General features: G+C 45.9%; 1 protein-coding gene across 3 annotated transcripts in view; it reads right to left on the reverse strand.

Annotated features, from left to right (window-relative positions):
• Positions 1-2,460: 2,460 nt before the first annotated feature.
• LOC135371743 (filaggrin-like) overlaps positions 2,461-22,800 on the reverse strand; it is a 29,986-nt gene continuing 9,646 nt past the window's right edge. Inside the window, exons 1-4 of one of the 3 annotated variants that reach the window (XM_064605712.1) lie at positions 20,509-20,724; positions 20,060-20,242; positions 11,688-15,917; positions 2,461-2,592 (exon numbers count right to left, since the gene is read on the reverse strand). In XM_064605712.1, coding sequence (XP_064461782.1) covers positions 2,551-2,592; positions 11,688-15,917; positions 20,060-20,236 — 4,449 coding nt within the window. In that variant the 5' untranslated portion in view covers positions 20,237-20,242; positions 20,509-20,724 and the 3' untranslated portion in view covers positions 2,461-2,550. Of the gene's footprint in view, positions 2,593-11,687; positions 15,918-20,059; positions 20,243-20,508; positions 20,725-22,800 lie in introns of those variants that run through there. The other 2 variants (XM_064605711.1, XM_064605713.1) reach the window with 2 other exon arrangements.

Genomic DNA, 22,800 nt, shown 5'->3' on the forward strand with positions numbered 1-22,800 from the left:
TACTTGAATTCAACGCTTAACTCTGCTTCAGCAGACGCAGTTATTGTCACTGAAATGACATGCAATTACGACAATGAAATACAGTTCATCTCGATTCAGGAACGTTGGTGACACCGAGCTCCGGCGAGCTGAGAGAATTGTTTGTCTCAGTAGTTTCTCCTCACCCAAACATCCGGAACCACCTGGAATGACGTCATACTCACCATTTATTTTCTGTCCTCCTTGGCCGACCCCGTGGCCGCGTCGCACTTTCGACACGTCCTCTCCTTCTCTCTCCACTCATCGCGCATGCGCGCCGCGCAGTTAATACAGGCAGACTACGCCGCGATTCCTGCGTAGCGAGGAATATAATGCGAGCGCATTAAAAGTAATACAGTGTGGGACTCATGGTTATACAGGGTGTCTTTTTTTTAGGCGATACAGATTTTTCATTGAAAAACTATAAGGGCTATAAACATGTTGTTTTCACTTCTATCATCTCTGGGGCGGCGGACGTTCTTGGCCGTATGTTGTTCGACCGTCAAATGACTAATTACCTAAAAATCGTTAATTAACTTTTTAATTATAAAAGCTACGAAGTTGTCCCAATGAGAGCATCTGTTCCTTTCGATGACCTGATATCGTAGCCGTTTTCAGAACAAAAATCCGTTCAGTAGATCGTCCGCAAAAAATTCGTGAATGAACACCCTTTTTTTTTCTTTATTTTGTTAATTGCGCATCTTCAGAGAACCGTCTGTCCTTTGCCCCCAATGTGGACAGAATAAAAGAGCACACGGTCGCCTCTTGCGTCCGGGAAAAAGATTAACTGAAAATGCAATACAAGATAAGGGCAGTTCCAATAGCATCACCCGATACAAGTGTTTTTGTTTTATTTCCGCAAATTAAAGCTCATCTTCGACGCATTAGGCGACACTGTGGCGGCATCTTCGATGCATGAGGCTCCTTCACCATATCACATTGGGGATGAAGAAAAGACGCGTCTCCGAAAATGCGCAATGAACAAAATAAAGAAAAAAATGGGGTTCCTTCACGAATGTTTTGCGGACGATCTACCGAACGGATTTTTGTTCTGAAAACGGCTACGATTTCAGGTCACCGAAAGGAACAGATGTCCTCATTGGGACAACTTCGTAGCTTTTATAATTGAAAAGTTAATTAACGAATTTTAGGTAATTAGTCATTTGACGGTCGAGCAACATATGGCCAAGAACGTCCGCCGGCCCAGAGATGGTAGAAGTGAAAACAGCATGTCTATAGCCCTTATAGTTTTTTTTATGAAAAATCTGTATCGCCTAAAAATATAACCCCTACGCCTATGCCCATCTATACGGTCTATCTCTTGGTCACAGGCAGGGTGTCGGAGCGAACCGAAAACCGGAATCGAAAACCGAAAAAAAACCCTGCTATTTTGGTGCGAACCGGAACGGATTCGAAACCGTATACGTTTTTTTCGCTCAGGAGGGAAACCGAAAAATATACTTAACGGTTTTCGGTCCAAGAAAAACTTCGCCGGTTTGGACTACGGATAGGCGAATGAAACAGACGTCGTGTGCTCTGAAGTCATGTCATGAATACTATACGAGGGTTGCGGTTACGGTGGAATGTATGTTGGTATACTATGGCCCTTAGGCTCCCTTTGGAATGGTTTATCGTTCGCGCACGCACACAGACTTAGAGGTACATGTGACTCTCTAGCAATGTGCCGTAGTGTTCGTTTTAATTTGATCCCCCAACTCTCCTCAACTAAACAGCGACCCAAGGGGGCTGCATAACGGCTTCTTTATCGGTAATGTCGCGCAACGCGTCCCTTGTTTGAGAGCAGCTAAGTTGAATACATTTACGTATACGCGAGGGCAAGCCCGTGCGATGTGGCAACTCTTTTGTGGTCAGGACACAAAGCAAATATAACGGAGCCGTCGAGCGCGTTTGTGAGTGAAGGTGTTCCTCGATTTGCGTCGTACTCGTGCGGTGTTGCTTGCTGGCTAGACAGTAGCAACAGACATTCGGATGGGACGCGATCGCTCAAACCCAGCAAGAAAGTACTTTACGTATGACATCACGACAAACAAGTCCGTTTGTAGCATGCGCTTCAAGAAAGGAGAAAGCTCATTCAGACAGTAACCTACAGGAACCAGGAGCTACCAATTTCACATCTGTCTATTAAATACCACGTATGCGGAATAAACGGGTTTACGTTTTGTAAATTTTTTTTTTTTTTTGTGGGGATGAATATTCCCAGCAGAAGCGAAACCGGTTAAAAACCGGTATGAACCGTTATTTTTTGGCTCCGGAGCGGAACCGGTACCAGATCGTTTATGATGTAACCGGAACGAAAACCGGAACGAAAAACGTTTCGGTTCGACACCCTGGTCACAGGACGTCGTCCTGTCATACCTACGCCGTTTCTCAGTTGTTCGTTCCCTTATACCCCGCCCAGAAAGGACAAGTATGACCAGTATCTGTAGCAAATGCTTTATTCAACTAGGGTTACAATTCCACTAGGGTGAAAGTTCCACGTTCGGTTCCATCCCCAGATTTCGTGGTATTTGCTTAAGGCACGGACGACTTGCCATTCTTCTGCGTGTTCTCCTCCTGCATAGTAGAAATGAATTGAGTTGTAACTCGTTCGTTTCGAATCACTCCTTCGGCAAAACATTCGACGATCAGTGGTTGTACGATCTCGCACACAAAAGCTCAGGCCCACCACAATACTTTTCTAGTGTGCTTCAATTTCTACAAAGCAATCCATGAGCAATTGAAATATGGCAGTCGTGGAAAAACAAAAAGCAACAGAACAGACAGCGGGGCGAGCCTCACGATTGTACGGTACGCACTACTCCGACCAAGGGGAAGATTGCACGGTTAGAGCACTGCACTATTGCACTGCCTAATTTTCAGCCCCGTTCCCGGCCCAGTCCCGGCTGCTACGGCCCGGGCCCGACCCCGCCGCCCCGGGCCCCGCCCGTATCCGACTGTTTCCATGCTCAGGCTCGGTCCCAGCCCGCCTCTGCTCTATCTGTTCTCGAGGTTCGGAGGCGTATTTAGATTTACTAAAGAGCACAGCGCAGTAAAAGGAAAAGGACGTAGCTAATTGGTGGGGAGTCAGGATGTACACTCGAACGCAGCAGCGGTTGTGTTTCTCTGCCGGCAAGCCGTTGTGTGCTTGGTGCTTGATTGCTTGGGAGCGCGGCGCCGAGCGCCGCGTGGGCGTATGTACATTGCGGTTCAAGAGACACTCATCGCTGCTCTATGGCACATACTCCAGTGTTTCTTCCTCTTTCTAGAACTCTCACGCGGACGAAATATATGTCAGAACACCTAACCTAACCGACCCTCTTGCCGGACTCTCATAAAAACGAAATATGACTCAATACCTAACCTGACTCTCCTGCAGGACCCCACATCAATCGTCCCCAAATGTGTGTGAGTGCACGCGTGAAATCCAGAACAATTCACGAAATAAGCATGATGACATGTAAAAAAGTGATAATTCTCAGATGTGAATGCCAAATATCCCATACCCAATGGGGAAAAAAAAGTAACCTGATGATGATGATTCAGGTTTTCTTGGCGCATAAGCAACGAAGGCCATAAAAGGTAACGTGAAAATTCAGCTGTCCCGTCTCGTGAAATAAGTTCGTGTACATGCCCGACCATGTCTGGCGTTGTCAACCCCGTACACGGCCCATGCCCGCCTAAAAAACGCAAAGCCCGGCCCGGCCCACGGACTGGGGCGGGCTTCCGGGTATGCCCGGACCCGTGCAGTGCTCTAACCACGGTTAGCGCATTAGACCGGCAATCGATTCCTGCCTTTTTCGACGAGGGCTGACACATTTCACAGAAGACTTAAGTTGCGTTCGTGTATTTCAGCCTCAAAACGTTCCGTCAGATTTCGGCCCGCTCAGCAGCCACTGCATCATTGGATCTCGATAATTCATCAATGTAGTGAAATACACATCTCAGTAGTGCACAAAGGCAATACACTCAATGAATTTGTTATGTTTATTTGACATTATAGCGGCTACCTTGGCAAGCCTCGCTACCGAAATGTTTTGTATTTATTTATTTTTTATCTTTTTTGCGCGGGCGGGGGCGAGTCTAGCTGTCACAGTCGCACTACCGTATCACTAAACTATCGGCTTCATTTCACAATGAAAATGCTTTTAGGAGCGCGGCAAGCTGCCGTATCACCACTAAGATAACCTATTCACTAAACTAACCTAGTTTGTGATGTCTTATACAATAGTTTAGTGATATGTTAGCTTAGTGCGGCTGTGGCAACTAGCCTCGCGTCCCCTTCGCACCCCCCAAAAGACAAACAAAGAAACAAACAAAAAATACACATTTCGATAGTGAGGTGAAGTTGATTTGCGGAATGCGACGTCAGCCAAGAAACAACAACACCAAAAATATATATAGAGCGGGGGTTTCACCTGAGGTGATAAAAAATTCTACCTGGCGCCGGAGGATTATCGGACTTTCGGCAATTACCTTCTGGAAACTTTTGCCACCATTGAGGAAGGCTTTGGAAGGCTTAGGAAATTTATTTTTTCAAGTGAACTTTGAAAATTGCCAAGTGAACCTCACTTTTTTTTGTTTTACAGAAATATGAAGTGCTCCACGGATAACCACACACCCAACCGAAACTATGCACAGTATCGCAACTGAAATAGTCTAAAAAATTAGTAAAAATTCGGCTTTAGCCCCGCTTGGCAATTTTCAAAGTTCAATTTAAAAAAGTACGGCAGTTAGAAATTGTCCTAAGCCATCCTCAATGATGGCAAAAGTTTCCAGACAGTAAATGCCGAAAGTCCGACAATCCTCTGGCCTGGCGAGTACAACGCAAGTCTTAATTCTTTATCACCTTAGGTGAAACACCCTGTATATATCGAGACCCAGTCATTGGTGAGCGGATCGACAGCGCGGGAACATCGCTGTCTTTCGGCACCGTAAGGACGGCGCGGCAACAGTGAAAGTTTGCGCGCTGTTCAACGGCGCAGTTGACACAACCCTTTCTCTTTTTTGTTCTATGATACGCACGCGCACAGATCTTCATGTACCTCAGATGTCAAAATACGACCACAGAATATCAATTATCTTTCTTACGGAGCGTTTCTTGGGTGCGTTAGCATGGATATGATGAGCGGCGTTACGGGAGAAGGAAAACTACAGGTTTTCTCATCCCCTAGTAATTCAAGTTCCATAAAAATACAGCAAGCACTCTCGTAAGCCGTACATTAATTTAGATGACACTCGAATTATGGGCCAGGACTGAGGGTGTGTCTGCATCGTTCAGGTTGATCCCCGCCTATCGCAAATATTTATTTGTTGTTACTACACTGAATGAGTAGCTCAAACCGTGTGTACAGATTGTGGAAGACAGGACAGTGATCAGGGATGACGGAACTAAGTTTATTCAGCAAGAGCAAGTGAAGGAATGAGAGCTATTCGCCTCTCTAACTGGCTGCTCGCCACCTAGCGGACCGCAGCAGAAGCACTCAATGAATGATTCCCTTCGTGTGCGATGGAGTTTCCCGGCTTACAGAACACAAACAGCAACAGCACTGTTCAATTCTGCAGTGCAAAAGTTAAGAAGGGGAAGAGGAAGAATATGCTATTAGAGGAACGGCGCGAACGAAAACAACGAGGGCAGCGGGAAACGACACGCGAGGTATGTTATTTGCGCACTTTTTGAAGCGTCTCTCGTGGAAGAAGGCACGAAGCTGGTTGATTTATTCATCGGCTATCATTCTATTATCCGACATCTTGCGGACGATGCGAGCGCCTCGGTAGCTGGAGAGGCGAATAGTCGCGCGGTAGAGACCATGAACGGTGACGCAATGAGCTGTCGTCTTCTTTGGGACATTCAACACAGACAAACGGCAGACGCGAGAACTTATTCATGAAATGTGTTCTTGTCCACATCTTATTCATCGCAAACGTGTCGTTGTATATAATCCTCATGCATCACATGCGTCGCTTTGTTTTACATTTACCAGAACTGCGCGCAAGAAAGGCTTTATATATAGTGCGCACAAATATTCCTATTACATGAGTCCTGATCGACGATGGTGGGATGTTCCGTACAGTCTCAGAAAAAATACGGAAGGCAAGAGTAACAAAACGCAAGTTTTTCCTTTTACCTTTATTTTGTGTGTCACACATTTACGCATAGAGGCGTTGTCGCATAGTAAAGGTAAAAAATCGTGCGTTTTGTTACTGCTATGTTTTAAAGGTAGTGGGTCATGCTTATCTTATTACTCATAGAGAGTTCCTTTTATTGCACTCCACATGCCGCCTACTATGATAAAAGCAGAAAATGTTATAGCCGTAAAAAAAAAAAGAGGGAAAAAAACGTGTCCACGTGGGCAGCTTTCCGGGACACCTCCTCTCTAAACTCACTTGGCCTGACAGCAGAGGACTACGCAAAGAAGCCAAGTTTACGAGGTGCTGTGCGAGTCATGTGAGGATGAAAACATTTGGGCAGGGAGAGGATAACATATCTGAGGCAAACAATCCCCTTCTCGCGGCGCGACCTGGTAACAAGACCGATAACACGCCCGGGAACTATCCGGAGGTTGCCAGATGAAACTGACCAGCTCGCGTGCTGGCCATGTCACGTCGAAACTGGGAGGTACCCGGTTCGAATCCCGGTGCCGGCTGTGCTGTCTGGGGTTTTTCACAGACGCTTTCAGACATATGTCGGCACATCCCTTAGAAGTCGGCCCAGGAGTCACATTCCCCCAGGGCGTTAGTCGTGACGTTGCACACCTCGTGAGGCCGACAACTGGGGGCCCTGTCACCGTTGCCACCACCACCACCACCGGATGAAATTGGTAGCATGGTGCCTGTGATTGCCTTCTGGACAACAAATTAACCAAATGCGAGTTCTAAGGGTGCAACAAGGGGAACGGCTACGGCCCGCACAAGATGTACACACTACGTAATTACATGATATTAAGAGCTAAAATAGAGAAAATTGACAATTTGGCCATAGTGGGTGCCACTTGGGTGGTGATTTGACCCAATGTCTGTAGTATAGTTTCGGGTGGTTGCTGTAAATCCACTTTCAGGCGACCAAACAAGACACACACAACAACAACACATCCACTTGTGTGTGGTTCTGATATCTGTCATTTAAACTTAGCATGAGAGACCTGCGACGGAATGGCAGAAACAATTGTAAAGATACAAAGGCACAAAAGGCCACACAAACAAACTGGTCAAGTGCTCATCTCCAAACTGCAGTGATCGCGATGTTGTCAAGGACAGAGAGCACATCCTCCTCAGGTGCTCCAAGTATGCTGACAGTCGCAGGACACTAGAAATAAGTCTAGCTCGCCTGGACGCTCAGCCATTCAATCATCGAGCGGCTGCATTGAAAGCGCTCCTACTTTTTCTTGAAGAAACTCATCTGAAGGACATTTTGACAGACTTTCTGGTCCCTCGTTTGTGACAAGTGTTCCCACTAGTCCGGGATGTTTGTCCCCGGTCCTCAATTAGTGGGTTTCCTTCTTTTTATTCACTTCAACTAGCTACGGCTAAGTGGTCTGGGGTAGCAAGTCTGACTTGACCAGCCAGGGATTGCCAGATTGACTTAAATCCTGTTTTTTTTTCCTTTTTCTCTCACCTCACATCACAAAAGTGAACTTGCACGACAAATCCAAATTTCCGGTAGTACGAACATTTACACGACATCGGACACTTATCAGTGCTCGTGCTAAAGTCTGAGGAAAATACTTCGTAGGAGAAAACACATCATTCAGGAAACCTTTTGCATTCCCTGTTCACGGTAATCAACCAATTTTTCTCGTAGTGAACTGCGGCACGCATGGAGAAGTCCATGCTTCGGTTACACGTCTACATGCAAGAAATGACCTTGACGGCAAAGATGACCCACAGTCTGCTTCTGAATCATTGCATCACTTCCTCACCTTATTTGCAAAAAGTAGAAAAAAAAAACCTTTCAGCAACTCTGATGAGGCAGGGGCGTCCTAGGAATACGATCACAAGCGAGTACTAATAACTTACCATAAAGGGTTGCTGGTGTATTCTGCATCACGAAGCTATTACGACTTGTACAGGACCCTTCTACTGGGATTGTTAACACAAGCGACCACAAACTTCGGAAGAGGTGGCAGGAGAGTCCTCTAAAAGAGGCGAAACCCCTTGCATCGTGGTGCAAAAGACATATTCGCGACGGTTTATGTTACGCCCTTCTTCTGGGACGACCGTAAAATTTGGAAAAGGCGGCAGCAGAGCCCTTAAAAATGACTCAAAGGACTTGTCATGGGGTCAAAATGAGACTATCAACGGCTTGTGCCCTTATATTAAGATTGTAACAGGGGTCACCGCGACGTTCGAAAAGGCGGCAGCAGATCAAGCCCGTTAAACTGTGCGATGTCCCTTTAATCATGATGCGAGGGCGTACCTGTTTCTCCTGTACCTGGAGGTACAGGGGGTGCCTACCAGGAGGCAGGTACGGTCGCGTTTGACAAAACCGCTTCAAAACGACACTCGAGAAGACAAAAAAAAAGGTAAAATGCTATCAAATTTGGGGCTTAATATCGCCTGATATAAGAATAGTATAAAAATATCCGAAGCTGGTTTTGTAAAATGCATATGTGAAATCCAGATTACGGTGTTCGAGTCCCATTCCATTTTCCGATGTTGCACCGTGGAAGGCCGCGTTAGACAAAATTCTTTCCAAAAGGGCATTCGTCAGCGTCAAGTGGCTAATTTTATCAACTTCGCCTCTTAATATCATGTGATATACAAATTATGTCAAAGACGTCCTAAGTTGATTTCGTAATACGTATATGTGAAATGAAGATCCCCGAGTTTGAGCCCCGTACTTGTTCACCCTGTTGTCAACTGAGATGTCGCGTTTGGCAAAATCGATTCGCAACCGGCACTCAATTCAATTCAATTCAACTCGCGAAGGCAAAGCGAAGCGAGGCATCGTCGCGAGGTGACAATGCATAATGTAAAACCCCGAGACTAGGGAACACGAAAGGACAGACACAACACGAAGTCTTCGACAGACTTCGTGTTCTGTATGCCCCCTCGTGTTCCCATGTCTCGGGGCTTTACATTATGCATAATCTTCACCAGCTCGCTTGCTTCTTATCCACTTTTTCAAAGTGACGAATGTGATCAAATTTGGGGCTGAGTATCATCTGATATAAAAATGATATCAAATGTGTTCCAAGCTGATTTTGTAACATATCTGTGTGAAATTAAGTTCGCGGAGTTTGAGACTCGTACTTCTTCCCCCTGTTGCACCCGGAGAGGTCGCATTTGACAAAGTCGCTTCCAAAACGCACTCGCGAAGGCCAAATTATCAATTTGATCAAATTGGGACCCTAATATCATTTGGTGTAAGAATCATATAAAAATGTCCTAAGCTGATTTTGTAATATGTATATGTGAAATTACGAAGGGGTATAAGCCTCATACGTACGTCTGTTGCCTGTTGCACCCTGATTAGTTGCGTTTGATAAAATCGTTTCTAGGACTACACTCGCCACGGCAAAGTGGCAAATTCATCGGCTTCGGAGCTTAACATCACGTACAATAAAATCTGTAAAATAAAATATTGTAAAAATAAAAGCACGTCCTAAACGGCTGAAACGACTTGTACCATGGTGCCAAAGAGATATAATGAATGGCTTACGCGCCATGCCGTTCTACTGGGATTGTAACAGAGGCGACCACAAAGTTCGGAAAGGTATGCCAAGGCGTACTTGTTCACCCTGTTGTCAACTGAGAGGTCGCGTTTGACAAAATCGTCTCCAAGACACGCACTCTGGTCAGTGGCGCGCCCCCAACTGCACCTCAGAACGCTAGGTTACATATTAGTTGTCCTCGTCCCCCTCCCCAATTACAGCCTTCGACAATGGAACTACGCCCCACTCCAAGCTCGGGTCTGGATCTGCTCCTGACTCTGATGGGTCACATGGACAACCTTTTCAAGTTGTATAGTTTAATATCAAAACGATATAAAATGCAAAACTATCATCTTTATAAACAGCACTCCATGTTGCAAAGTTGTCACTGTGTAAGCCCTTCTGAAATTCGGAAAGAATGCTCTTTCGCCTTTCGAACTCCTCCGGACCGGCAGTAGAGTCTTACCGCATGCATATTGCGATAATACTGGAACTTTGGCCGCGCCTAGAAGGAGAGCGGTGTTTCGGTCGCACCTCTGAAGGCCCTGGGTGCATCACAGATAACACTTACAAGTCGTGCTGATGTTGACATGTGGCCTGGAGGCCTCACTCTCTCAAAATAGGAGACGGCATTTCAAGAATTCGACTTCCTTTATCGAAATATCATAGTCTAAACATGGGCACTGTGCAAAAAACGAGGAAATCCTCAAAGGCACAATGCATTAAAATTCATTTGGACGGGGTGCACTAGATCTATACCCTGTTAGCTCCTTTGAGGTTTCCACGGGTTCCTTACACGGCGTTCTTCCGTGTTAGACGACGACATCGTACCCTTTTTATTCCCTTTCACTGTTAATTGGCATCAGCGCAATTTCCCACTGCAATGCCGCCTTCCCGCATAGCAGCTGGGCATACCAGCGGAGCGCGCCGACATGACGGGTGACAGCGAATGCTGCGAATGAGAGAAGGCCACCCACTTGTTTTCACCCTAAACTTTGCATGTACAGATGTAATTATGCAAGGTGCATTATAATTCATGATATACTTCAGCAGTCTGTTTGAAACAGAAAACTTCGGCAGTGGCAGCCATGTTATCTCTGTACTCATGAACAGAAATAACATGGTCGCCACTGCCGAAGTTTTTAGTTACAAATGGTCACTGGAGTAATTTGTGGAAGTGACTTAAAATCGTCAACAATGGCCTGCAGTACTGCAGGCCTGGAGAATGCAGTACTCGAGTCCCGTTAGACTTTCCATCAATTGGTTTCCTCTGATGCCTCAAATGCTGTTCCACTTATGTTAAAAGTAATACCCCCGTTACACAGGCAAACCGAATGTCATTCGTTTGTCTTACACCGAGCTACACGAAGAAACAGAATGTCATTCGCAAACGATGTCACTGTCGATAATTAAGACACCGAAGTCGAACATATGGAGCATTATACATATACATTAGCAATATTTTTATTTCTTTTGCTCGAAACTAGCGAAACATTAGATTATTTGACAATATCGTTGCCTTTCCAAATACACTTAATTGGCAAAGCACCACAAGCAAAGACAACTATGAAGCCTATCTGCACTGCACTCGGCAGTGTGACGACTGGCAGCGAGGGTAGTTCTCCTGAAAACAGTTTTAGCCTTCCTTCCTTCGTGTCAGAAGTTCTCAAATTCGCGTTAAAATATTGGGGTACAATTTTCATTCGTCTTTGATTTTTTCGAACGGTTTATCGTTGTCGTTTTTGATACCTCTCTAATCCGATGGCACGCTGTAGGTGCGAGAAGGAAAAGCGAATGAGTTCCCCGAACACATTCGTATGTATTGCCATTTGATTTCACCCTGTCACACGAAACGAATATCGTTCAGTGTGAATGTCTCTCGCTGGGAATGACATTCGATTAGCTGTGTGACAGGGGTATTACACACGTAATGCTTCACACGACCCGCTTGCTCATCTAGCCGGTTTAACATTACAACGAAATAACGTACGTATAAGTACAAGTATAGCCTATACGTACCATTGCTTTACATAGCAGCATTTTTCGCCTCCTCCTTTCCTTCCTCTTCTGATTTTTGGTCTTTTGCTGAACAGCTGTTGCCTCTTTGATATCTTCCCTCCTATCCTGATGTATAGCCATTTGCTGAACACCTGTTGCCACTTGAGTATTTTCCCTCCTTTCCTGATATCCGGTCTTTTGCTGAACAACTGTTCGCTCTTCGATATTTTCCCTCCTTTCCTGACATCCGAAATTTTGCTGAATAAATCTTGTCGCTTTGATATTTTCCCTGCCTTCCTCATGTCTGGTGATTAGCTGAACAACTGTTGCCCCTTTGATATTTTCCATCCTTTCCTGATGTCCAGTATTTCGCTGAACAACTGTGGCCTCTTTGATATTTTCCCTCCTTTCGTGATTCCCGGTCTTATGCTGAACAACTGTTGCCTCTGCTGTGTTTTCCCTCGTATAGTGATGTATACTCATTTGCTGAACACCTGTGGCTTCTTTGCTATTTTCCCTCCTTTCCTGACGTCCGGACTTTTGCTGAACAAATCTTGTCGCTTTGATATTTTCCCTGCCTTCCTCATGTCTGGTGATTAGCTGAACAACTGCTGCCTCTTTGATATTTTCCATCCTTTCCTGATGTCCAGTATTTTGCTGAACAACTGTGGCCTCTTTCATATTTTCCTTCCTTTCGTGATTCCCGGTCTTATGCTGAACAACTGTTGCCTCTGCTGTGTTTGCCCTCATATAGTGATGTATACTCATTTGCTGAACACCTGTGGCTTCTTTGGTATTTTCCCTCCTTTCCAGACGTCCGGACTTTTGCTGAACAAATCTTGTCGCTTTGATATTTTCCCTGCCTTCCTCATGTCTGGTGATTAGCTGAACAACTGTTGCCTCTTTGATATTTTCCATCATTTCCTGATGTCCAGTATTTTGCTGAACAACTGTGGCCTCTTTCATATTTCCCCTCCTTTCGTGATTCCCTGTCTTATGCTGAACAACTGTTGCCTCTGCTGTGTTTTCCCTCGTATAGTGATGTATACTCATTTGCTGGACACCTGTGGCTTCTTTGATATTTTCCCTCCTTTCCTGACGTCCGGACTTTTGCTGAACAAATCTTGTCGCTTTGATATTTTCCCTGCCTTCCTCATGTCTGGTGATTAGCTGACCAACTCTTGCCCCTTTGATATTTTCCATCCTTTCCTGATGTCCAGTATTTTGCTGAACAACTGTGGCCTCTTTCATATTTCCCCTCCTTTCGTGATTCCCTGTCTTATGCTGAACAACTGTTGCCTCTGCTGTGTTTTCCCTCGTATAGTGATGTATACTCATTTGCTGAACACCTGTGGCTTCTTTGATATTTTCCCTCCTTTCCTGACGTCCGGACTTTTGCTGAACAAATCTTGTCGCTTTGATATTTTCCCTGCCTTCCTCATGTCTGGTGATTAGCTGACCAACTGTTGCCCCTTTGATATTTTCCATCCTTTCCTGATGTCCAGTATTTTGCTGAACAACTGTGGCCTCTTTCATATTTTCCCTCCTTTCGTGATTCCCGGTCTTATGCTGAACAACTGTTGCCTCTGCTGTGTTTTCCCTCGTATAGTGATGTATACTCATTTGCTGAACACCTGTGGCTTCTTTGGTATTTTCCCTCCTTTCCTGACGTCCGGACTTTTGCTGAACAAATCTTGTCGCTCTGATATTTTCCCTGCCTTCCTCATGTCTGGTGATTAGCTGAACAACTGTTGCCTCTTTGATATTTTCCATCCTTTCCTGATGTCCGGTCTTTTGCTGAACAACTGTGGCCTCTTTCATATTTTTCCTCCTTTCCTCATGTCCGGTCTTTTGCTGAACAACTGTTGCCGCTGCTGTGTTTTCCTTCCTATCGTGCTGTATACTCATTTGCTGAATACCTGTGGCTTCTTTGGTATTTTCCCTCCTTTCCTGATGTCCGGACTTTTGCTCAACAACTCTTGTCGCTTTGATATTTTCCCTGCCTTCCTGATGTCCGGACTTTTGCTGAACACCTGTTGCCTCCTTGATATTCCCCCTCCTTGCCTGGTGTCCTGTCTCTTGCAGAAGACCTGTTGCTTCTTTGATATATTCCCTCCCTTCCTGATGTCTGGTGTTTTGCTGAACAGCTGTTGCCTCTTTTATATCTTTCCTCCTATGCTGGTGTCCGGTCTTTTCCTGAACAACTGTTGGCTTTTTCATACTTTCCCTCCTTTCGTGATGTCCGGTCTTTTGCTGAACAACAGTTGCGTCTTTGATATTTTCACTCCTTTCCTGATGTCCGTTCTTTTGCTCAGCAGCTGTTGCCTCTTTGCTAGTTTTCTTCCTTTCCCGATGTTCGGTCGTTTGCTCCACATCTGCTCCCTCTTTGGTTGTCTCCCTCCTTTCCCGATGTCCGGTCGTTTGTTCAGCACCTGTTCCCATGGTGGTTTCCATCTTTTCCGGATATCCGGGCTTATGTTCAGCACCTGTTCCCTCTTTGGTAGTTTCCCTCTTTCCTTGGTGTTCGGTCTTTTGCTTAGCACCTGTTCCCTCGTTAGTAGTTTCCTTTCTTTCCTGACGTCCGGCCTTTTGTTCAGCACCTGTTCCCTTAGTAGTATCCCTCTTTTCCTGGTGTCCGGTCTGTGGCTCAGCACCTGTTCCCTCTTTGGGAGTTTCGCTCTTTTCTTGGTGTCCGGTCTTTTGCTCAGCACCTGTTTCCTCATTGGTAATTTCCTTTCTTTCCTGACGTCCGGCCTTTTGTTCAGCACCTGTTCCCTTAGTAGTATCCCTCTTTTCCTGGTGTCCGGTCTGTGGCTCAGCACCTGTTCCCTCTTTGGGAGTTTCGCTCTTTTCTTGGTGTCCGGTCTTTTGCTCAGCACCTGTTTCCTCATTGGTAATTTCCTTTCTTTCCTGACGTCCGGCCTTTTGTTCAGCACCTGTTCCCTTAGTAGTATCCCTCTTTTCCTGGTGTCCGGTCTTTGGCTCAGGACCTGTTCCCGCTTTGGTAGTTTTCTTCTTTTCCTGATGTACGGCGTTTTGCTCAGCACCTGTTCCCTCGTTGGTAGTTTCCTTTCCTTTCTGACGTCCGGTGTTTAGCTCAGCACCTGTTCCCTTGGTAGTTTCCCTCTTTTCCTTGTGTCTGGTCTTTGGCTCAGCACCAGTTCCCTCTTTGGTGGTTTCGCTCTTTTCTTGGTGTCCGGTCTTTTGCTCAGCACCTGTTCCCTTAGTAGTATCTCTCTTTTCCTGGTGTCCGGTCTTTCGCTCAGGACCTGTTCCCGCTTTGGTAGTTTTCTTCTTTTCCTGATGTACGGCGTTTTGCTCAGCACCTGTTCCCTCGTTGGTAGTTCCCTTTCCTTTCTGACGTCCGGTGTTTAGCTCAGCACCTGTTCCCTTGGTAGTTTCCCTCTTTTCCGGGTGTATGGTCTTTGGCTCAGCACCTGTTCCCTCTTTGGTAGTTTCCCTCTTTTCCTGGTGTACGGCGTTTTGCTCAGCACCTGTTCCCTCGTTGGCAGTTCCCTTTCTTGCCTGACGGCCGGTGTTTCGCTCAGCACCTGTACCCTCTTTGGTAGTTCCCCTCTTTTCCTGGTGTCCGGTCGTTTGCTCAGCATTCCTTCCCTCTTTCGTAGTCTCCCTCCTTTTCCGATGACTGGTCTTTTGTGGTGCGTCTGCTGCCTCTTTGGTAGTTTCCCTCCTTTTCTGATGTTCGGTCGTTTGCTCAGCACTGGTTTCCTCTTTGGTAATTTTCCTCTTTTCCTGATGTCCCGTCTTTTGCTCAGCAAGTGTTCCCTCTTTGGTAGTTTCCATCTTTTGCTGATGTCCAGTCTTTTGCTCAGCAACTCTTGCCTCTTTGGTAGCTTTCCTTCTTTTCCGATGTTCGGTCGTTTGCTCCGCATCTGCTGCCGCTTTGGTAATCTCCTTCCTTTCCTGATGTCCGGGCTTTTGATCCGCGCCTGGTGCCTCTTCGGTAGTCTTCCTCCTTTTCCGATGGCTGGTGTTTTGATCCGCATCTGCTGCCTCTTCGGTAGTTTTCCTCCTTTTCCGGAGGCCGGTCTTTTGATCCGCATCTGCTGGCTTTTTGGTAGTTCCCCCCCTTTCCAGATGTCCAGTCTTTTGCTCAGCAGCTGTTGCCTCTTCGGTTGTTTTCTTCATTTTCCGATGGCCGGTCTTTTGCTGAACACCTGTTGCCTCTTTCATCTTTTCCTTCTTCTTCTTATGTCTGATCTTTTGCGGAACACCCGTAGACCCTTCCACCTGCAGTGTGAAATAAGACTGCTCTTTTGAGTTCATCACACAGGTTATATTTCATCTACGACTCGTGTGTGTGTGTGTGCGTGTGTGTGTCCTGATACAGAACACCTCGTGGTGGCGCCTTCAGAGTGTGCTGTCACAGTAGTAGCCTTATTCACAAAGCTCCCTTTCCGTGTCGGAAAGTCATTTTGCCGAAACCATTCACATGCGACCTAGTCACGAACAGAATACTTAACGAATTTGCATAGTCCTTCAGCTGAGTTGTCAGGCTGTTCTATATTTCGTGCGACAACAAGTAGAATATACAAGGTGTCTTTTTTTAGGCGACACAGATTTTTCATTAAAACAACTATAAGGGCTATAGACATGCTGTTTTCACTTCTATCATCTCTGGACCGACGGACTTTCTTGGCCATATGTTGCTCGACCGTCAAACGACTAATTACCTAAAAATCGTTAATCAACTTTTTAATTATAAAAGCTACGAAGTTGTCCCAATGAGAACATCTGTTCCTTTCGATGACCTGATATCGTAGCCGTTTTCAGAACAAAAATGCTTCCAATGACGTACAGGTTGTGGAATATCTGAACCGGGCTTTGGATACGTTTACAGACAGCGACGTTAATGTACTTTGGAATAAATTTAAGAATCACTGCAAACACTGCTTAGATACCTTTATACCAAACAAAAGGAAGCGTACTCAGAGGAATAATCCCTGGGTTACTAGAGAAATAATACACATCAAACGTAACATTAAAAGGTTACGAAGACAGTCAAATTTATGCAGTATTTAATAAATAAAAAATCCGTTCGGTGGATCGTCTGGAAAAAATTCGCGAAGGAACACCATTGTTTTCTTTATTTTGTTCATTGCGCATCTTCAGAGACCCGTCTTTCCTTTGCCCCCAATGGGGATCAGGAGTGGAAGACACATTGAAAGACCAGTCTTTCAACGGCGTACGGTCTGACATTGCGGCTCCGGCACAAGGCACCACTAAGGTGACGACAACGTCCGGGGCGGCCACAAAAGTGTATTCTAGGATCAAGATCCAAAAGAAAACACACGTCCGAACGCTATGCTTCTTAGATTCCTAGATAGATATTTCACAATGGCACATGACAAGATATTTCACAATTTTTGAGGAGCATCTCCATGTATCACGTGATTACCCATTAGTGATCAAATATCGGTTGAGTAGTTTCCTAAGTAAGCCTATGCTATGTATACATTGAAGAAGTCATTGTGTTGAAGAAAAGCGTAGCAGCATTTCAACGTGAATACAATATTTATTTATTGCCCATTAGAGGCATCTGTGCGTGGAATTACTTGGTATGAAACGTAAGGTTAGCGCGACAGCTCGATGCAATTTTGATAGTAAACCATTCTGCGGAATTTTAAACTATTCACATAACTGCTTAACAGTTCAGCGAATGAGCATAAGTGCTCTCGCAATTTCACCTCGCTGCATCAGTAGAGAGACAGCTCGCTTTTTTCTCCAGTTTATTTATTTATTTCGATATGACCGTTAGAGTTTGCCTATACCAGGGGTCGGGAACCTTTACAGTTCCAAGGGCCATACTTCACCCCCCCCCCCTCGTCGACTTTTTTCCAGGGACCGCAGATGAGATTTGAACCCATTCTAAACTAAGTCTAAATTAGCCTGCCGAAATTATTAATCGCTGTTGAATGACAAGCTGACGATTGCACAAGTGCAACTAATACTGAAAGCTTGCTTGTTGCGCTCACAAAGTTAGGGTAAGAGAATACGACAAACACCTTTTGTTAATTTTAGGCGCGGGAAGAGCAATACAGACAGCACAATTATGCTTTAGGAGTTCACCCAGATAAACACCAGGATTTTTGACGTGCGCTCGGTCTGCGCCATGCCGCAACTGTGGCGCAGCTGGGCCGCAAGCAGCCCGTGGGCCGCGGGTTCCCGACTTCTGGCCTATACCAATCGCGAGGTCGTCTTCAGAACATTTCAGAATGAGTGCTGCACACGCGTTGGCCTTTTAGAGTTAATTTAGTTAATTCGGAGCTGACTGTCTGGGGCAGTAATCTGGAGAAGTTGCTACATCTTGAAAGGCGCCAGCCCAGAATTTTGCGCTGTTTTGCCGCTCTGGAGTTAGTGTGCGAAACAGTTAAGCAGATCGTCGCTGAACAAGCGTCATGGAAAGCAACCTCTTGTAGCTCTCTTCAACCGTTGCAAAACACAACTAAACTTGAGAGAATTGATGTTCTGAGGCTGGAACAACATAGAACGCCATCTTCCATCGGCAACTAAACTCTTCGCACTAACGTCTTGCCCCATCCGATGGGCAAAATTAATCCACAGACCCGACTATTGTGCCGTCGCTCATTATTGCGGCTGTCTCGCTACGTAAAGCCCCGAATTATTATTGTTATGAAACTAACGCCTTGTCACTAATTCTAAGAATAATTGGGGTTTACGTCACGAGACAACTGAAACCATGGGCGACGTCACAGCGGTGGGTCTGTGGATTGCTTTTGCCCTCCTGAGGGTTCTTTAACGTGCGATCAAAGCTCACCGCACGGCACCCCGTATTTAACGTCCCTCGAGGAAGACGGCGTATCTAGGCAACTTGTACCGTGCCACCAGGTTGCTAGCGTCCTCTGCATAGGTGGTCATTTTCCGCGGCCTCACTAATCCTCATCTCACGAAGCACAGACTTGATTGGCTTCACTCACCCTCACCAAATTTTCGTCACCAGTAACTAAACCTCAGTCACCCTCACATTCCATTTTACATTTTGCCCTCACAAACCTCACCTCAGGGCATCGGAATCCCGAGAGGCCTCACTATCCTCATCCTCACATGCCTTCACCTCATGAGGCTATTCACAACCCTTATGGCATGATGTATCTTCACCTCATGAGGACATCATCCTCACGTGTCCTCACCTCATGAGGGCCCTCATGTCCTCACGGCGCCTCACGTACTTTCGCCTAATGAGGACCCACATGGCCTCACGAGTCCTCTTCCTCACGTACCCTCACCTACCTTCTCCTCATGAGGACCCTCATGCCCTCACGAACCCTCGCCTCGTGAATATCGTTATGGCCTGACGTGTCTTCAAGTCACTAGTAAGCACATGGGCCTCAAAAGAACTTTCCGTCATGTTCACGTGACACGTCGGCGTTGAACTACTGTGTCAGTAGTTGGTACTAATGATACTGCACGGCATTAAACTGTTTATAGGGTTTCGTGCTTGGATAAATTTGGTAACAGTTGTTACTGTTACAGTGAGGTTTAACGTTAGTGTTTGGCATCAGCAAAGAGGAGCCCGAACCCATCACCTCATCCGTGAGGTCCCTCACGAAAGGCCTCATGGCCTCATCCGTAAGCCTGCCCACAAAGGGCCTCGTCCGTGAGGCTCCTCACGGAATACGTTGTACCCTGACGTACTGATGGCCTCACGAGGGCTCTCACAGGGGGCCTCATCAGGGATAATGCCTCATGACTGTCCTCGTGGGGAACATTCAGCATGGTCTGGCCTCACTCACCCTCACCTCATCGTCGTAAGGTGAGGTTGAGGCGTCTTCATGAGGGTCCTCACGAGTGAGGACGCCCAGCTATGGTCTTCGGACCCGTTCGAACCCGCTGTCTGGGGATCAGATGGCCAACATGCTACCGACTGAGCGAGCGAGGCCGGTGTCTTGCCGCTAAGGTTGACGTGTTATGGCTAGGGACTGAACTAAGGTATTAGTCAGATGTTAGGAGAAATGTGAGATCCACCCGAAAAGAAAACCTTTGTTGCCAGTGGTTATTACATTAGTCGTAACGTGAGCCTAATTGTTACATGCTAGGAGGAGCTATACCGCTTTTATATCGAATAATGTCAATATAGCTAGCTTTCTTCTTTTCTTTCTTTCTCTCTCTCTCTTCAGGTCCTGCGAGCATGAGCAAGAGAACACAGCTAGAAATTGCCATAGCTTCGTTTTATTTTCATTATAGATGAACATGAGGCAGCACAATAATGCAGGGCGTCTGAACACGAACATGCTTATGACGTCTGACTCTTGTGAACATGGAGCTCAAACACTCATCTTTACATTAAGAGCTTTCGGTTATGTTTCGAATTGTTCGATGCAGGTGTCTAAAAAGGTCGTTTGAATACTCACACCTCGAAGCACACATTCACCGTCAGGATGGATGCCACGTGCAACAGATTTGGCGATGCGACGCCTTTTCCGGTCTGCTCTCCTTAACAGGTGAGCAGCTTCTTCAATAGTGATTCCGCTATCGAGAAGCCAACTACATATAGCATATCGCCTCATTTCGATGTTTCTTTGTTCCATTGGATCCTAGAAAGCAGAAGCGCATTATAAGGAATTTATACTTTCCGCGACTGCGCAACACAACCAAATTCACTCGTATACTGCTTCAAAAATACATGCAGGTACTTCTTCCGGTTACACAGAGCCATAGATACAGCACCGACGGCATCCAAAATAATGAAAAACGAAAGGTATTCTCCCGCGTTACGAGTTTACTCCTTGGTGCGTACGTTGTGCGCGCGAAAACGTATCTCCCTCTTTTTATTGGCTAAAGTGCGAGATAGCAAACAGACCTGTATTACTGGCAGTCTCGAAAGTCGGATTGGATCGACTGGAGCATGGCTCGGGGTTGCGCTTTCCACCTATGTGGCCAGACTAGAAGCGGACGCTTCGATAGATGCGGGAGAAGCTACGTTTTCCGCGAGATTTCGGTCGTTGTTGTACAACCGTACTAAAATGTCCGAATTCGGGAGTCCCCCGGGTAACCCGGGAGACTTGGCAGTTCTGCGTGTCACTATGTAGTAGCCAAACAAAAGGAGCCGGGATAGCTCAAATCAAATCAAACTGGGGTGTTTGGAAAACGACGATAAAATCTGAGACACGGAACAGAAAAATAGCAGCACGACACGCTCTCACACGTGTTATTTTTCGGTTCCGTGTCTCAGATTTTATCGTCATTTTACAATGAACCAGCTCGCCTGCACCCTTGCACTCCTACCACTGGGGTGTTTGTGTCGTCGTTGTTGGTAGCTTGCCTCTGCTAATTCTCGTTCTTTAGATCTATGATTGGTAAGTTGACCATAAATTGTGGTGGTTTTATGACACTGGTTGGCTCTGTTGGTCTGCAAAATAATGTGTGGTCAACGCCTGCTGCCGCGACGTGCTTGCGACGGCATTGCGATAGATTTCACTGGATTGTGTTTGACAACGTATCTGCAAGAACACACCTCCAGCTGAATGAGACATTAACTGAACGACTATCAAAGCTGCTCGATGGGCGAATTAGTGACCATAGCGACGCGACGAACATTTCCAAGCGTGAACTGAAGCAACGCTGAGTGTTCCTCTGTGTTGATACTCAACGCCGCCAACAACAGAACAACAGAAACAATACAGAACAACAGAAACAATCATTACGACAAGGAACGCCATACAGAACACATACACGCACAGAACAGCATTCAACTAGCAAATGAAGCTTATTTTCATAATCCACCTGCACCGCAAGGTCGCACCACACAAAAGCGAGCTCAAACAGGGACACGTTGAACGATTTTTGGCTGACGTTGTTCGGGGATTTCTGAATGAGAATCAGCTCCATAATCTCACGGTCTAACCCTGAACCATGCCTTGAACGGTGTCTGCGGACCAATGTTCGTCTGTATCTGACAAACAAAAAATCGAAAAGAAGCACTTCTTCCACCGCGGCGGCTAACGGCATCCTTCCGTGTGAAAAATAGCAGACGACGTTTCTCTAAACGGTCGGTACCCTCATGACGTCAGAATGATGTGAGCGGCTGGTAGGCTTGTTCCCGGCATTCCTATCGCTGCGCACGATCGCGACTTTTAAAATCAAATGTTGCTATAGTTGAATAAATCACTTCGCATGGTACATTTTAATCGGCAGGTTAACGGATTGGCTTTAAAATGGGATTGAAGTGCTTTCTGAGGTTCCTTAAAGTAACTGTTGTAGTAAAAAAGAAAAAGGAAATTGTGGAATCAGCATAGACCAATAACTTAGGGACGGACTGAGAGTCCAGGAGGGCTAAGGCTATGTTTCCCACTTGCACTGCGGTTATACAGGGTGTTTCAAAAAACGTGTCATTCAGACTTGATAAAAAAGCGGGGCGACGGAAAAATACGGGGTAAACGGCACTTGTGTGGCAACTGAATTTGCCATCTTGCAAAAATATATTCATTTGATTTTAATTAAAATAAATTGAATTTCTTTAATTAAACTCCAAAATTTCCCAAGTCAACCTAGCGTTTTTTTTACAGAATTAGAGAGCCTGTAGCGAACTTAGTCAGATCCACCAAGAAATCCGCTCGATATTGCAAATGGAACTGCCCAAAAAAATCCCGAAATTGAGGTTTCAAGGTTTCGGGTGTTCAACGGCGCACCAAACCAGTCCCAAAGATGCGTGGAGAGGAGGACATGCTCCTGCCCCCACGAATCTAGAACAATTTATCGCCAGACCGGCGTGCAGCACGAGACGCGCCGATAAAAAGGCGGGTGACATATCCCACCATACGTAAACGGCAAAAAAATGATTATGCCTCCTGTTTCTCGCCTTCTTTTTTTTCCGACCTTCTATCTTTCATGGGGGCAGGAGCATGTCCTCCTCTCCACTAATCCTTGCGCCTGATTTGGTGCGCTGTTGAATACCCGAAACTTTGAAGCCACAATTTCGGGACTTTTTTTTGGGCAGTTCCATTTGCAATATCGAGAGGATTTCTTGGTGGATCTGACTAAGTTCGCTACGGGCTCTCTAATTCTGTACAAAAAAAACAAGAAAACCTTAGGTTGACGTGAGAAATTTTGGAGTTCAATTGAAGAAATTCAATTTATTTTAATTAAAATCAAA

The sequence above is a fragment of the Ornithodoros turicata genome, unplaced genomic scaffold (genome assembly GCF_037126465.1).
Source record: "Ornithodoros turicata isolate Travis unplaced genomic scaffold, ASM3712646v1 Chromosome12, whole genome shotgun sequence".
Taxonomy (NCBI): Eukaryota; Metazoa; Arthropoda; class Arachnida; order Ixodida; family Argasidae; genus Ornithodoros; species Ornithodoros turicata.